This window comes from Lepidothrix coronata, unplaced genomic scaffold, assembly GCF_001604755.1.
Source record: "Lepidothrix coronata isolate B3197 unplaced genomic scaffold, Lepidothrix_coronata-1.0 Scaffold146, whole genome shotgun sequence".
Lineage (NCBI taxonomy): Eukaryota > Metazoa > Chordata > Aves > Passeriformes > Pipridae > Lepidothrix > Lepidothrix coronata.
The window spans coordinates 1,860,948-1,876,277 of record NW_016690326.1 but is presented as its reverse complement, the minus strand read 5'-3'; the positions used below and the strand labels follow the sequence as shown (position 1 = coordinate 1,876,277).

The 15,330-nt window shown below is 46.6% G+C and overlaps 1 protein-coding gene across 1 annotated transcript in view; it reads right to left on the bottom strand.

Annotated features, from left to right (window-relative positions):
* The window catches only part of NSD1 (nuclear receptor binding SET domain protein 1), a 58,259-nt gene that overhangs the window by 8,388 nt on the left and 34,541 nt on the right, over positions 1-15,330 (bottom strand). The window contains exons 10-20 of the mRNA XM_017828077.1: positions 12,644-12,787; positions 12,124-12,247; positions 11,107-11,307; positions 9,555-9,734; positions 9,066-9,222; positions 8,566-8,771; positions 7,875-7,987; positions 5,085-5,354; positions 4,828-4,944; positions 3,487-3,628; positions 2,948-3,054 (exon numbers count right to left, since the gene is read on the bottom strand). Of these exons, the coding sequence (XP_017683566.1) occupies positions 2,948-3,054; positions 3,487-3,628; positions 4,828-4,944; positions 5,085-5,354; positions 7,875-7,987; positions 8,566-8,771; positions 9,066-9,222; positions 9,555-9,734; positions 11,107-11,307; positions 12,124-12,247; positions 12,644-12,787 (1,761 nt within the window). The remainder of the gene's footprint in view (positions 1-2,947; positions 3,055-3,486; positions 3,629-4,827; positions 4,945-5,084; positions 5,355-7,874; positions 7,988-8,565; positions 8,772-9,065; positions 9,223-9,554; positions 9,735-11,106; positions 11,308-12,123; positions 12,248-12,643; positions 12,788-15,330) is intronic.

Below are 15,330 nucleotides of genomic sequence, written 5' to 3'. Positions count from 1 at the left end.
TATACACAATTAGCAACAGCAGAATGACGAGTTGGGGCTGCCTGGTATCACCGAGCTCGTGCCATCTCTCACAGACTCTTCAGTTCCTCAGTCAAAGCAGTCAGATCTCCTTGTATCCACGACTCATGAGGAGTCTCATGAGGGCCTTCCTGCACTTTCTGATGTTCATAATTTCTCTATTTTCAGTCTGAATTTATCTGTGATCAGTTTATTCTTATGTCAACACTGCTCTTTTCCATCAGAATCATGGAATCATTCAGGTTGGAAAAGACCTCCAAGATCATTGAGTCCAACCTTTGAAGCTTTTCTGTCTCCCTGAAGTAACCTCTGGGACACAGTCTCCTCTTCACAAAGTGAAACTTTCAATTTGCATGCTCAGTCTTCCCAATGGCTTTTCTCTGCCAATATTGAGTTTATTTATCTCAAACAAAAGTTACAGAATTACACATGCTACTTCAGATGACACCTCACAGGCTGTGTACAATGACATCAACACCCCCAAAGCACTGCTCACATTTGCCTTTTTCATAGCTGTGTCACACAACAGCTCAGTCCTGCAGCAGCTGAGCTGCAGAATGGCTCCTTCTCGGCCATGAGTGCTCAGCCATGACCTTCTCATGGCAGAGTTATTTCTGCTGTTACTCTCCAGGTGTGTACTATGGCATATCCAATCTCTGAACTCCAGTCCATTCCCTGTTATACTCAGTTATTCTTTTGCAACTGCCCCATCCTCTCACTCTCCCACATCGATGACAACTGACACATTCATGTCATCAGTACAGTTAAATTACAGACATATAAGGAAATAACTACAACTGCTCTCAAGACAGGCAACTAAGTGGCTTAAGTGCTCTTCTCTGGCCTAAGGTTTCCTCCAACACTGCTCCCCCATTCCACCTTCAAGCCTGGTCCTCAGACCACTCCTAACCTCCTCTCCAGGCCAAGCCTCCCCTTGTGCCAAACACTCAGCTCCACAAAGATGATGCTGTCTTGTTCCCAGTCCTGACTTTATCAAAGCACTATCAGTTTAGTTTATCTAAGCAGACATGAGCTAAATTTTGTGCATCTAAGTTTTGTACATCTCTTTGTGTTCAAATATGCGTTCTGCATGCAGGACATCTCTGTGTGCTGAAACAATGACTACAAGGCGACTTTTGCATCCTTTCTTCTGCATAAATATTGGGCACTGTTTGCATCACCAGAACCACCAAAAGATTTAAAAGCCTTGGTCTCTAGACCTACAACTTCAGAACTCTGCAGAGATGGCTATCTAGCTTTCCTGCCACCAAGGATTTACATCTCTAAATTGTTTCCTTCCTCCTCACAGGTGGATCTTACTGTTTTTATACCACCATTCCCCCTGACAATGGGGACAAGCCAGGTCTTTCTTATCACTAAAAATGCAGGCACTGAAATGCCTCCACCTAAACTATTCCCACCTATTCTCAGGGTCTAGTTCCTTGGCCATCTAATTACAAAGAGAACAAGAAAATCCCTTCACAGCTAATTTGAATGTCTAAGAGAGGTCTAACAGCTGGACTAAGCAATTCCACTTGCTCCCTGCAGTACAATAGACTCCTAAGCATTCTTCCACACTCTCAAGGCACTTTCACACTCTCAAGGGCACTTTCAAGAGTGAACTTGAGTATAATCAGTTTTGTCTTGCTATGTCTTCAGGAAGCTTAAAAATGCATCTATTGTGGTAGGAATTAAAAAAAACCACCACCAACAAAAACCCCAAAGTACTGTTTTCTCTGTATTGTTTCTTAGTCCATCTCATCAAGATGGAATGAGTCGCCTCAGACACCACAATGGAACATAATACCAACTAAAGGGCACCTTCCCCTGATTTCCATCATGCAACCTGCAATTTCAAGGCAAAAATGACAGTCAAACCATGTATAACACAGGAGCAGCACAAAATCAATTGAACTTTAAATCGCGACCTGAAAAAGAACTAAATACATCAGATGTGTATTTCTCCTCATCTGTCAACTTCTGAAGACATCCATTTTTTATTTTTATAAGTCAATTTTTCTGCAGAACTAATCTCCCTGGAGAATTCACAAAACCTTCCCTAGATATTGATGGGGCTGAACAACTGTGCTGCTCGAGTTTTAACCCTTAACTGTCGGCATGCCAGAATGCACATGCCAGAGCAGAGGGATTACAGACTGATTTGGTCTTGCACTTGAAACAAACCAGCAGCTGAGACATAGATTTAGCGGGTGACAGCTGGGAACTCGGCCAACTGCTCCTGTTATTTCCTTTTCCCAGTGAGAACCAGCTCACACAAGGAGGTAATTGAAATCAATTCCTGTTACTGCAACATTACAAAGTTGCAAATCGAAGCTCTCAAAAAGTCAGTGAGTTCTAAAAACTGGTGATTTTTCTACTACAGATATGGCAAATTTCTTATTTCTGTCTGATGTGTAAACTTTGGTCACTAAATTAAAAGCAGGATAAAACCAGGAACTTTACTGCAACAAAGACAGTGAGGTAGGAGCCTTCTGGCTCTAAAGCAACTCCAGCCTGAAGGAATGTGCATTTGCTGGCCTTTCATACATGCTCACAATTTACTCAGCCCTTTACTTTGGGAAATGAACTGAGTTGTATTTTCTCGGTTATCTGATGAAGTCTATCCCATGCCTGTCCTTTGCTCCTCTAGTGCAATGGAAACTGCCATGATAAGAAGCAGAAAATTCTGAAAAAATCTTCCAGTTACTTTTTTGCTGTAAAATAAAATTTCCCGTCGTCATTTATAGCAACTTTGATAACTGAAGTATAAGATCTGCTATCTCAAAATGAAAGCTTGAATATTCAAGCAGTGTTCTCATAGCCACACTGAAACAGGATTAACTCTGGGACCTGAAATCTCTGCAAAGAACATACAGGTCTATGCAAAGAGGTGATGTGGAAGAACAAAAGCTTAAAGGATGCACCATACCTTTGGCCTTACTCCTAGGAAGCCACTGCAATTTGGGGCACCACATTTACAAACGGTCTTTCCATTTCCCAGACACTCCAGATTGTAGTTGAAAGTCAGCTCAGTCCCTGGCACAAAAGCAGATCAAAACCAAGCAAGTTGTAATGAACTACATTTTAATGCTGAAGTAAAAGCACTTAATGTAATATAAATGTCACAGAAGGCTGTCACCACTACACAAGGACACCAAACTCTTAATCTTCCCAGAGATCTTTGTGGATAGAAAATTCAGTGAAACTCCACACTTGTAGCACATATTACAGCTAAAAAGGATCCACCCTGTAGCAGGGCCATTTCTTGTCCCTGTAAATCAGAACCACAAACCTCCATTGATACCATGGCTCTTTGTGTTTCATTACGTCAGCGCTGGTGTTAAGTCTCATGGATGCCTATATGAAACCAAAAATTAAATCTCTTCCCAGGGAGCTACAAACCCTCCTTTTTCATTACAGAACCCCCCCAGGGTTAACTGCAGGCACTGGCAGAGTGCAGCTCCTTACCAGCTTTGATATTTACAAGTGCGAAGAGCCCGACTCGTGTGTCACCGTTCACACACCATTTCTGAGTCTCACAGTTGGGCTGGCAGCAATGGTTCATGAACCGAGCGTAGTTGCCCTTTGGCCCAGCATCAATGATTCGATCCTAGAATTGAAAAAAAAGCCCAGAAAACCACATTTTAATCAACTGTCATTTCCTGCACTGACATCTCTGGTCAGCGCTGGCAGATCATATGGAACTACAGTCTCCTGCACATCATCTTCCTCTTAAAAGACACACAGGCTCCAGACCAGCCAAGATAGTGCTACCGCTACTTTCTGGGAAGCAAGCTCTCCCTGCAGTGTCAGTACTGGATAAACACCACCCCAACATTTCCAAGGCAGTGCCTGTGGTTCCAGGCCCCAACTTCTGCTTAAAAGCAAAATACCAGTTCCTACTTCTTGCACGTCAGTGTATAGAAGGAAAACAGGAACAGTATGTAAAATGAGGTACACTTGCGTACAGCACACTGCCATGTGTTAGACTGTGCTGGACAGGGAAGCTGCAACTGAGATTTGCTTTTGTAATAATGAGGGACATTAACACTTGGGTTTGCCCCTGCTCCCACCCATCAGCCAGACAAGGAGAACAAGATATGGTGAGTGTGAACTTCCAGCAAGACGAGGGGAGAGACAGAAAACAATCACACTGTTATCCTGTCCCACACTTGACAGCTCTTTTCCATGCTTGCTTTCATGGTTTCCTTCTCATCTTTCCAAGGCTGAGTGACAAAGTGTGGGAAGCAGCTGACGAAATAACTTACCTCTGAAAGCCAGGAGTGCATACCAACAACCTGGTTGTTGTCCAGGACCCACTGAGGCATCTATGGGTGTAACTAACTCCATTGGCTCTACTTAGCACAGCAAGACCTGGGATCTGAACTTAAATGAAGGTCTCACTGCACCTGAAACTTGTACATGTGAGGGCCAATGCACACATCAGTCCAGTTCTGGGCTCTCCAGGGTTCAGCTGCCGGGAAGGATCCCAAGGTTACCAAATTCTCCCTGTTATGCTGAAGCAGGATCTATGATCCTCAGACAACTGTCCTCAGAAAACTGCCTCACCTCTTCTGAACAAACTCCAAAGTCATCAGTTCAGACTTTCCTCCTAATCCTAATATCCAACCTGAGGCTTCCCTACTGCATGTTAAGTCCATTCATTTGGTCATCTCTTCAGTGGAATGCAGACCAGCTCATCATTGACTCTTAGTACCTTTTTACAAGTTGGAGAAGACCACTATCACGCCTTCTTTGCAATCATTTTACTTCTGTCTAGGATCCTGGCAAATGATTCCTTTCACATACCTTATCCAGTGTCAACATGTAGAAATTGGTAATGTCATGCTCCTGAGCATAGCGGATTCGGGCTCGGCACTCCTCTTCATCAATTAGCTCCCCAACATACTCATTAACAAATTCACCCTGCCAGAGAGGAAACAATAAGCTGATAAGACAAGACAAATTCCCTGCAGGAGGGAGGGACATCCATCTTTGTGCTAAAACTTAGCTCCTGTTTCCTTCCTAAAAATCTCTCTCTGCGCTTTGCAGCCGGTTTGACGTACCTTCCTGATGTCTGTTTTGGCTTGCAAGCCCCAGCCTCGTGCCAGCGTGCGGAAGATCTGTACCTCGGGATACTGGCGCTTGGAGAAGCACTGGTTCTGGCAGCGCTCCCCAGCAGGACACACCATGGGGTGGCACTCGTAGAGCAACATGCGGTTGATGCACTCGGAGTCCAGGCCGCAGGGGTTTTCATCGGTGGGTTTGCAGTTGCAGCGTGGGATCTCGGACAGGTCTGCAGTGAAGATCTGCACCTTCCCCACCGGTCGGTTCACCTTCAATGCACACGAAGGACATGAGCTCTTGGGAACAATGGGTTATCCTGACAGGCACTTCTACACTCAACCCCTGCCTACGAGCTGATGTGCTGCAGTGAGTTAGTTACAGCGAGGGCAGAAGGACATGAGCATAGGCACAGCTGTACTTCTGGGAACACTATTTCAAGAGGCACAGGGTTAAAGGGAAGAGCTCAGGAAGATGTGGGTCCCCCATTAGCATCACCTGGTGCAGTGTGTAATATGTGACCCTGGAAAGTGCCCCCCTCCCATCACCACTGTGACCACATCCAGCGCAAGTGGCCCAGCACTCCCTCTTGGGCACACACCATACCTGTGATCAACACCAAACCATTTTCTGCATCAAACTGCACCTTCTACAGTCTGAGTGCCAGGTGCTTTTCCTTAGCTTTTCCTTACTGCCCTGTTTTTTTAATGTTACCATCAGGCTGATTTGTGCCCTCAAATGTCACTACGAGAATCAGGCTGGCAGACCTGTGACAGACAGCCTACCACGCAGTTACCTCCCTACCCAACTGTCCTGCAGATGTTAATGGAAGCCAAACCAGAAAAGGCTGGGGTTGGAAGGCCCAGAGATGAGCTCAGAGATAAGCCAAGGAGCTCTTTAAAAACCGCTCCAGAAGGAAGCAGAGTGCAGCACCAGGTGGAGAAGCGACTGGCGTGTCTGTGGCATGAGCTGGGTCCCTTGGGTTTGGTTAAAGGCAGCGAACGCTGAAAGGCAGGCAACAGAGAGTCAGGACTTTGGAGAGAGACACTGAAGAAAAGCTCCTTGCTGTTCTTTCCCCGGGTGAGCCATTGGCTCACTTTCCTCTCCCAGAACATGAAAGGAAGGGATCATTTAGCAAAACTATTCCAGCCCCCCATATAATTTATCTAGTCCCACCCACAGGGCAGAGTTTCCGTGCTGACAACCTGCCTGAGACTGGCCCAGTTCTGATCCTCCTCCCTTGTTTAAAAGCAAACCCTGCAGAAATCCCTCATTAATCTCTTCAACACTGTCTCCCCCTTTCCTCCTAGTACTGCCTCCCACCTCCGACCTTCCTTGTCACTCATGTTCCCCTATGTTTCTTTCCATCTCTTACCCAGACTCATCACGTCATTAAGAGTGGTAAGACTCAAAGATTAGGTCAGTCCAACACTGGCACTGCTTTGGCATTGCTGCTCCACACATGCCCAGCACACCTGCCCTACTCTCCAGAACAAAACCAGCTCCAAAACAGGGTGATGCTTGGACTAGTCACAACTCTGACAGGATGAAGGATCCCAAATGTATTTTGCAGCAGCTTCTTGTGTTGGTGATCCTTGGTATGGATCCCGACGTGCTGATCTTAAAAAACCAGGACAGGAATGGACACAACCAGCTTCAGCCATTCCACTCTGAAGCCTTCTTCAGTTCACCATCTGCTCCTGCAAATTGCTTTGCTTTCACAGAGACAAACAGCTTGCACCCAGATCTCAGAAGAGTTGCCATGACTAATGACCACAACCGTTATTATTTATATAAAAGGGTATTTCAAAGGCTCCAAGCTGCTTCCAAAGTTCCTTCATGTTGCAGCCAGAGACAGGCCTAAAAATAGCTATAATGAGAAACTACTTCCTCCACTGAAACTGCCTGGCCCATACTGCTGCCACAGCATTCAGTTGTGCTCTTTACAGTGCACAGTAACTCATGCACAATATACCTGCCTGCCTAGAAATTCTAACTAGACACAAAAAGTGCCAGCAAACAGTTATGTTTCCACAGTTTGCCATATAAAATAGGGAAGGAGCAGACAGAGGCAATTAAAAAAAAAACACAACAGAGTCCCTGAGTCAACGGGTTTCTGGTCAGTCGGGACCCACATCTCATGCACAGGTACACCATGGCCCCAGCTCTCCTGTCAAGTCACCTCCACCCTGTAGCATTTCTATTGCTGTTCCAACTCTAACTCCAAATACAGCCCTTAACATGAACAGTTACCCAAAACTGAGGAAAAGGGTTGGTATTTCAGCATGTACACCCCCTTTAGTATTTCTGTTCAGTCACTGATACAGAAAGAAATAAAAAGGAATAGCAGAGATGATACAAGATACTGTGGGTTACCACCCTCCATGGAGCTCTGCTGCACTGTACCCAGACCACCTCCTGTCCTGCACCACCTGGTTTGCCCACCTTGCCATCAACAACATGAAGCATTTGAGCATATTGAGCATTACCAGCATTCTCCCAAGTTCTCAAGGTAGACACTTCCTTCAGACCACACAACTGACATGGACAACACAGACATGTCCAGATCTGTTCCAGGAAATGAGAGCACCTCTGTTACTGGTGCCAAACTTGCTGCAGCCCTGAACATGAACTGGAATTGGAGAACAACTGAGGATGCCAAGAGGACCAAAGTCACCTTTAAACACAGCCAGACACCCAAACAGTAGAAATGTTTCTGTATACCTGTAAATCACCTGCACCGACAGCTCAAGGCTTCTCTTCCGCACCTGCCCCCCACCACCTCCCCTCACCTTGATATGTTTGTAGGGAGGAGGTTTCTTGTCGTTCTTTTTGTCTTCCTGAAGCTGTCTCAGTTCTTTCTGTGCCTTCAACTCTTCAAATCTCACAGCAGCTTCTTGAAGAGCTAAGTGAAAGAACAGGCTGTGTTATGAGGAACTCCCTCTGCTCACACAGAGCTGGGCAGCCATTGCCCACCCAGTGCTCACAGTTCCACAAGCAAACCAGCCTGGCTCTGCACTCCAGAGGCAAAGGCTCACTGGAAGGGGGTGAAGAAAAGGCCAAAGCAGCAGGGCAGTGTAGGAATTACAGTCAGAGACCTACCCATGGGTAGCCAACTGGTGGCTATCTTTGCCTGCCCTCCTGGGCAGAGGCACCAGCAGCTGCATCACAACTCCCAAGTGCATTTTTGTATAGAGATAATGATTGTATTAGACAAAGGGAAGCTGATAAAGCAGCAGCTCACTTGGATTTTGAGAGATTACGTCAGAGAAGCATTTGAGATCTGCACGCCCTTTTGCCTCTCTGGGAGTCAAACAAACATTCTGAGTGTCCTGGATGATACACAAGCAGCAGCTCATTCTACAAATTTAATTTCACTTTAGTTACAAGAAAACATCTTCCTCTGTTACAGGAATGCCACTTCTCCAAATGGGAATGAAGAGGAAAACACCATGCACACTTCCCTGGATAAAGAAAAGTTACCTTTCTTGTATATGCCATCCACGCCCTTCCCCATCTTGTCTTTGCTGCTGACATCACCTTCCATGTAAGGGAACACACGAGCCTGGTGTGTCCACAGGTAATCCTTGGAGCCGAAGAACAGCACAGGGAACTCACCGATGTCATGCTTCATTTTCTGGATATTGACAGGAATTGTCCTAGGATGGCAAATCTCAGCTGGCCACCACCTGCAACACAGGGAAGAGCAGATGAAACCCCTGGCTTCCCCACTTCCAGCCACCTCAGAAGTATGCTACTGCATGGGGACATGGGAAAGTCTGTGTGAGGGCTATCAGCAAGGCTGGTGGGGAGACAGGAAGCTACTGGAGGAGGAAAGCTTACATTTTACCAGCTATGTGCATGCAAAAAAAGTCAAGAGGCTGCTGCACTGAACCCTCTAGAGAGGAGCAGCTTCTCAGCTCCATCACCATGAGCACTGCATGAAGAAGGGATGGGGAGAAGTCTGTTCTACCTTCACCTACCTGTAGCGCCCAACTTTCACCCAGACTACTTCTTTGTAGTGTGGCTTTTTGCCTGCCTTGCAATCATTACAATACCAGCTTCCCTCTGGCATCTCAATGTTTAGACACTCACGATGAAATGCAGCCGGGCACGACTCGCAGCATAAAAGGCTGCCCCCTGCAAAGAGAAGGAGGAGGAATTTATCAGTCACTGTACAGAAGCCCTGGATTCAACACTTCCAGACAGATACAGCTGGGAAAAATGAACGATGCTCTCCTGCAAGCTCTTTTAAAAAGTTGGGCCCTACTCACGCTACAAAAAGAACCCTTCTAAGGATCTAGAAAAGGTCCTAGCCTGAAGTTAGGCTTAAATATGGATGGATAGGAAGGCAGTCTGTTTCTCTGCAGTTCTCACTGGCACACTCTGGGTGGGAAAAGCTTCTGCCCCCTCTAATGAATCCCTGTCAGGGCATTCCTTGGTGACAGGGGACCCTGCGCAGACCATCTCACCTTCCGAGCAGACAAAGCACCAGCTGACGTTGACGTGCTCGTGGTTGCGGCAGCCCCTCCGCGCGGTGAAGTGGTTGGGGCAGATGATGCTGTTGGAGGCGAGGACCACGGAGCCAGCAGCGAGGCAGAAATCGTTGGAGTGATACGCAACCGGACACCGCACACAGCGCATCAGACGACCTAGCACCAGAACACACCAGAACACAGTGAACCTCTAAAGGAGGATGACTCTTTCCTTCTAAAACTAGACTCTATTCATATCTAAGCTCAGAATGAGCTTCGGAAAAGGAAGGTGACCTTTAATTTTCATAGACCATCACCGACATATTCATTAGATTCCTATTAAATTATTTAATATAACATATTGTATATAAATCTTTAATACATATTTGTATATAACATAGATAAAATAGTATTATTTACAAGTGAAAAACCTCCTGCATGCTGTGCAGAAACAGTTCAAGAGTTCACAGACTGGGACTGCTTCCTATCATACACATATAATTACTAAATCAGCTCAGACAGTAATTACAGAGGGGGTGTTCCAAGTGCTTAGCTGCACATAGTGAAATCAATCCACGTAGCTTCTGAAAACATCAGCACTTGCCTTTTTACTTTATCAGATTTTACCCTGAAATTCCAGAACTTCCAGGCAATGCACTTGCCTACACACCTAATTTATGCAAGGTTTTTGAGAGCCTGTTTTCGGTTCCTCACAGCAGACTACAAACAGGAAGAAGAGGTGGGAGAAAAGGGGTAAATGTGACCACCAAGAAGCTGCAGCCAGTCAACAAATGTTCAGTGGGGACGTGGCTGGCTGTGGGCTGCAGGCTTTAGGCCTTGGTGTTGTTTTCTACAGCAAGATATGTGGGGGGAAAAAAGGCAACTTTAACACAGACCCTGAGGACAAAAATAGAGTTGGTCTTATTGACACTTGCCTTAAGATACCAAGGATTTAAAGAAAGGCAGCTTTAGAAGCAAACATACATAGCAATCACATAAAAGTTTTAAGTTTAATCCTGTGAGATAAAGGTCAAGGTATTGCTGCAAACAGCTCCAACAAATGTTTGCCTGGGAAGCTTAGCCCAAGGGTGTTACTACTACAAGACAAGAGTTTACATTAAAATAAAAGGAGAACTAGAACAAAATCATAGTTTGCCTTCCACTGCATTGACAGGTAGTGCTTCTAAGAAAGGCACTATCTGCAGCACTGGCACAGGGAGAAGCAGGTTGGAGAAGCATGAGTGTGTCTGTACAGCTCCAAGGATTTGCTGAGAAAACCAGCAAGGCACGTGGTGTGGCTGGGCATGCAGGAATCCGAGCCTCTGGAAAGCCTGAGAACATTCCAGCTGCCATGTATGACCACGAGCAGTGCCGCTGAGCAGCTGCCTCGCATCACCCCTTCTACTCCTCTGGGAGAAGCTATTCCTCAGCAAACAACATGTGGCAAGGACAGAAAGGCAACATAAAGACCAGGTAGCTGCACAGTGGATGTGAAACAAAGAAAAGGCATGTAACTGCACCACCTAGACCACCCTGAAAGACTCAGTACCTTTAGACGCAGAGATGTTTGCTGGGTTAGCAGCATGGCAGGTCATGCAGATGTGCAGGGAGCAGCGGAAGCCCTTGTTCTGCATGACTGTGGGTGGATATTTCTGTATGCAGGCTTCGTGGTAATACTTCCCACAGAGGGGCAGCAGGCACCGCTTCACATCCTCCCCACAGCTCTTGCACACAAAGCAGGTGTGGACCCCTGGAGAAAGAGAACACACCGGTCGCATAGGAAGGCTAAATGAGGACCTGATGCGTCCACCAGGCTGCGTGATAGCACAGCACAACTTCCCAGCCTGGCTGCACCCATCCCAGAGCACAGCTCTCTGCACCAGGCTAGTTTTGCCTGCAGCTGCAACAAAACTCCAGATTGAAAAAAATATTGTTATAGCTGGGACTTCAGGCCAGGGAAAAAAGAAGAAAATCATAAAATTAACAACCCTACTCTGACATTTCCAGCCCGCATCAGACTCACCCTCCCCACCAGCCGTCTATCCCTAGTCTCAGATAAGAATTTCCCTCTCTCTTTCCCACCAGATACTGGACATTCACTTCTCTGCACCCTACATGTCTGAATCAACAGTAAGACCAGTTAATATTTGAAGCCACTGTCAGTGACTTCAAAAAGAGAGTAGGTTTAGATTAGATATTTGGAACAAATTCTTGGTTGTAAGGGTGGTGGGGCACTCACCGGGGAATGGGTTGCCCAGAGAAGCTGTGGCTGCCCCATCCCTGGAAGTGTTCAAGGTTAGGTTGGACAGGCCTTGGAGCAACCTGGTCTAGTGGAAGGTGTGTCTGCTCATGGCACAGAGCGGAACTGGATGATCTTTAAAGTCCCTTCCAACCCAAACCATTCTATGATTTTAATTACAAAGTCATTATCAGACAGCAAACCAATAATCTGAGGACTGAGAGCTAGTTAACAGCCCTGCTGTTGGAACAGCCCTCCAGCCAAGGAATAACCAGGTAAGCCGGCAGGAAGCACCCTGAAACTGCACACACAGAGAAGCTGCCATACCTGTGGAACACTCATTGCAGATGAATTTGCCCTTTGGCATCTCGGAGAGCCCAAGGCACTGCAGGTGGAAAGCACCACAGCACTGTGCCTCACACAGCAACAACTCCCCTGGCTTCTCGCAGATCTGTGAGGAAAGAAACACAGCTCTGAGCAACCTCCTTCCCAGACAACAACCATCCGCGTGCTGGCCAGAGCTGTGGACTCCTATGGAAAAATGCTACATTTTCTTTGCGTCAGTAAAGTCAGGTGATTTGTGCATCCCCACTGCCATTTGCCATCCAGTCCCTGATACCACCCATCAGTTAAAATTAATCCTGCACTGGTCACGTCTCATTAACACCTGTGAAGCTTAGTAGGAGGAAAGGCTATTGCAGAGGAAAGGCTCAAAACAGCACAAAAACTTGATTAATTCTACAATAAGCACCTTGAGGCTCCCTGGGCTTACCTGGGGCAGCAGTGTGTCTCAGAAGTTACACAAAAACACTTTACAGTGGTAAAGTGATTTCTTCAAGAACACTACCTGACACACGTTCTCCTTGAGAGCTGCTCCTCCTCCACGCTCCCCCTGTATCTTTTTGGATGAAGGCACTCCATGGTCATTCTCTGACCCCTCTTCATTACCCTCTTTTGGGCTTGCAGCTGTCCCATGAATCGACGTCTCCCCCTTTAACCAGAAAACCAGAGTCAGGGCTGTCAGTAGCTGACCTGGAAACTACAAATTCAGCCATAGGCACGTAATAGGTTTGGCAATTGGTCTCTCTGTGTTACCCACCCTGGAGAGAACATGCCCTATACAGTTCCACCAAAAGACTTATAAAAAAGGAAAGGGATCTATCTGAGTCTATTAGGTGATTAAAAAATACACACTCAATTATCTTCCTGTGCATGACCCCTCTCTTAGCAAGCAGTCATTCATGCCCTGAATGGAAACAAATCAGGTAGGCTGAAATAGTGAGAAGTATTCCAATTTCTACTTGTTCTGGAAACACAAATGAAAAACCTCAATCTTCATAGCAGCTGTCACTCACTAAATGAACTATACTTTTCCCCACACTCATCTCAGCATGTCCTAACCCATGTAAAATACAGGCATGAAGCTATTCAAAGCCTGGTGTGAACTCAATGATCCTTGTGGGTCCCTTCCAACTCAACACATTCTGTGAATCCAAAAGTGAGCAGCACAGCAGGGCACCTACACCCCACCCTGCCTGGGGTGCAGAGTCTCCCACAAGCATCTGTCCTGCGCAAGTGTCACAGCACTGCCGGTAACATCTACTGGTGGAAGAGCATCCTGTGGGACAATGGATTTCAAATTAAAAAGGCCCAACTGCACCCTTATGGGCCAAGTCAGGGATCCTGCCACAAGGCTTCCCAAGGTATCTGACATGCCCATGGGACCTGCCCAAGCACTTTAGAGGGAAGGACAGCAGCAGGTATCCTAGCGACACTTGTTTCTACCACAAGATACTGTTGTCCTGGAGCTACACATGGCAGCATTGGCACAGATTTTGTCAGGACAGGCAACTAAGACCTAGGAAACACCATCCTGCCAACTTTGAGCCCTCTCGGGTATAGCCTAGGGAGAAACACTTCACTGGTCTCACCAGCCCCAGCTGCCACTCCAGAGTGGGTACAACTTAAGAGCCATTAATTCTCCACCAAAGTGATGCCTTCAGCTAAGTGCTTTGAGCAAAAACATTTTAAGGACTCTGACATTTTTTAACATCCTAGCTCACTGCAATTAGCTGAGTGAGACCAGTGCATAGATGTCAGTTCCTTTTTGGGTCACTAAGCTGTACCCAGTGTACACATAGACACAAACTGTACACTTGAGAGACCTTGTAAGGAATTCAAGCTGCTGGCAGAGGCAGCAGACATCACTCCCACACCTCCAGGCCTGCTTGGTGCAGGGTGTCCAGCAAACGATCACAAGAGGGAGCTTTGCACCACTTTCTGTATAGGAAAGTCTGAGTTGTGGTGCTACTAAAGCTTGTAAGCTGAACTGAATGCCTTTTGAAAACATTTAAGTCAGGGCAAAGCAAGGACATAAAGATCTTCTAAAGTTTAAAGCTGGAAGAACCTGGAGCTGGTATTTTGTTCTAACGATGCTTCCTTTGCCTGGTATTGTTGTCTTTCTTCCCCGTTCCCTGAATGGAGCCATATCATTTTATTTGGGGACATTTTAAAGCCACGTGAGTTCTGTGAAGCAATGAGGGTATATTAATGCACACAATACAAAGATGAATGGTATAAATTGCCTTTATTGAGCACAAAAAAAAAAAAAGCAGCAAAGTCCCAGCTATAAACTACTGCCAGTCCAACACACCTTACAGAGTACAGCCTCGCTGACTATCAGCACAGTCTTGTTGGAAGGCTGGTAGCGATGCAGCCTGTGGGAATACTGATAAGGAGCACATAAGCTGCTGCCACCCTACCACACAGCCCTGGCAGAGGGAGAGGAAAGGTCTCCACAGCATTGGCAAAAAGACCATCTAAGAACATAACAGCCATCTTTGCCTCTATATGCATCTTCTCCAGGTTAAGTGCTACAATACTTCTCCTGCAGCTGTATTTCTGCTAGGGATTATGTAGTCTGCTGCAGGGCAGCTCTCTGGCCCAAACACTTGCTTTGGCTCCTGGAATGCTTCAGGAGCAGCACTGGTGACCAGTGCTCCAAGGACAGCTTACAGCACAGGTCCTCCTATTCTCAGCACCTCAGAAGAGGTGCTTCCTCTTCTGCTCAGCCCAGCAGTGATCTCAGGCTTTCATAGGTCACAGGATCTCATAATATACTGAGTGGGAAGGGACCCACAAGGATCATCAAGTCCAACTCTTAGCCCTGCACAGGACCATCCCCAAGAGTCACACCCTGGGTCACTGTAATGGAGAACAAGTGCAGGGTTAATCAGCTACTGGTATGGGCAAACTGTCAGCTTATAGCTTCTGCTTGTGCTGAGGCCCTAGAGTTACAGACACAGTGAGCTCAGCCCCTCTCATGGTCACTAAGGTCCCTGTCAGGAGGGGCAGGGTGCTGGTAAACAAGAACCACGTATCATGCAGTCAGTGGCATCAGCTTCCTACTGTAGCTAAGGCTTCAAGGTAGAGTTTTGGAAGCAGGGGGACATACAGGGACTACAGGCAGAGGTACGTGGGATTTAGAACTGGTTTGTCTTTCCATCCTTCTGGTAGCTTTCTCCCCTGGCTAAA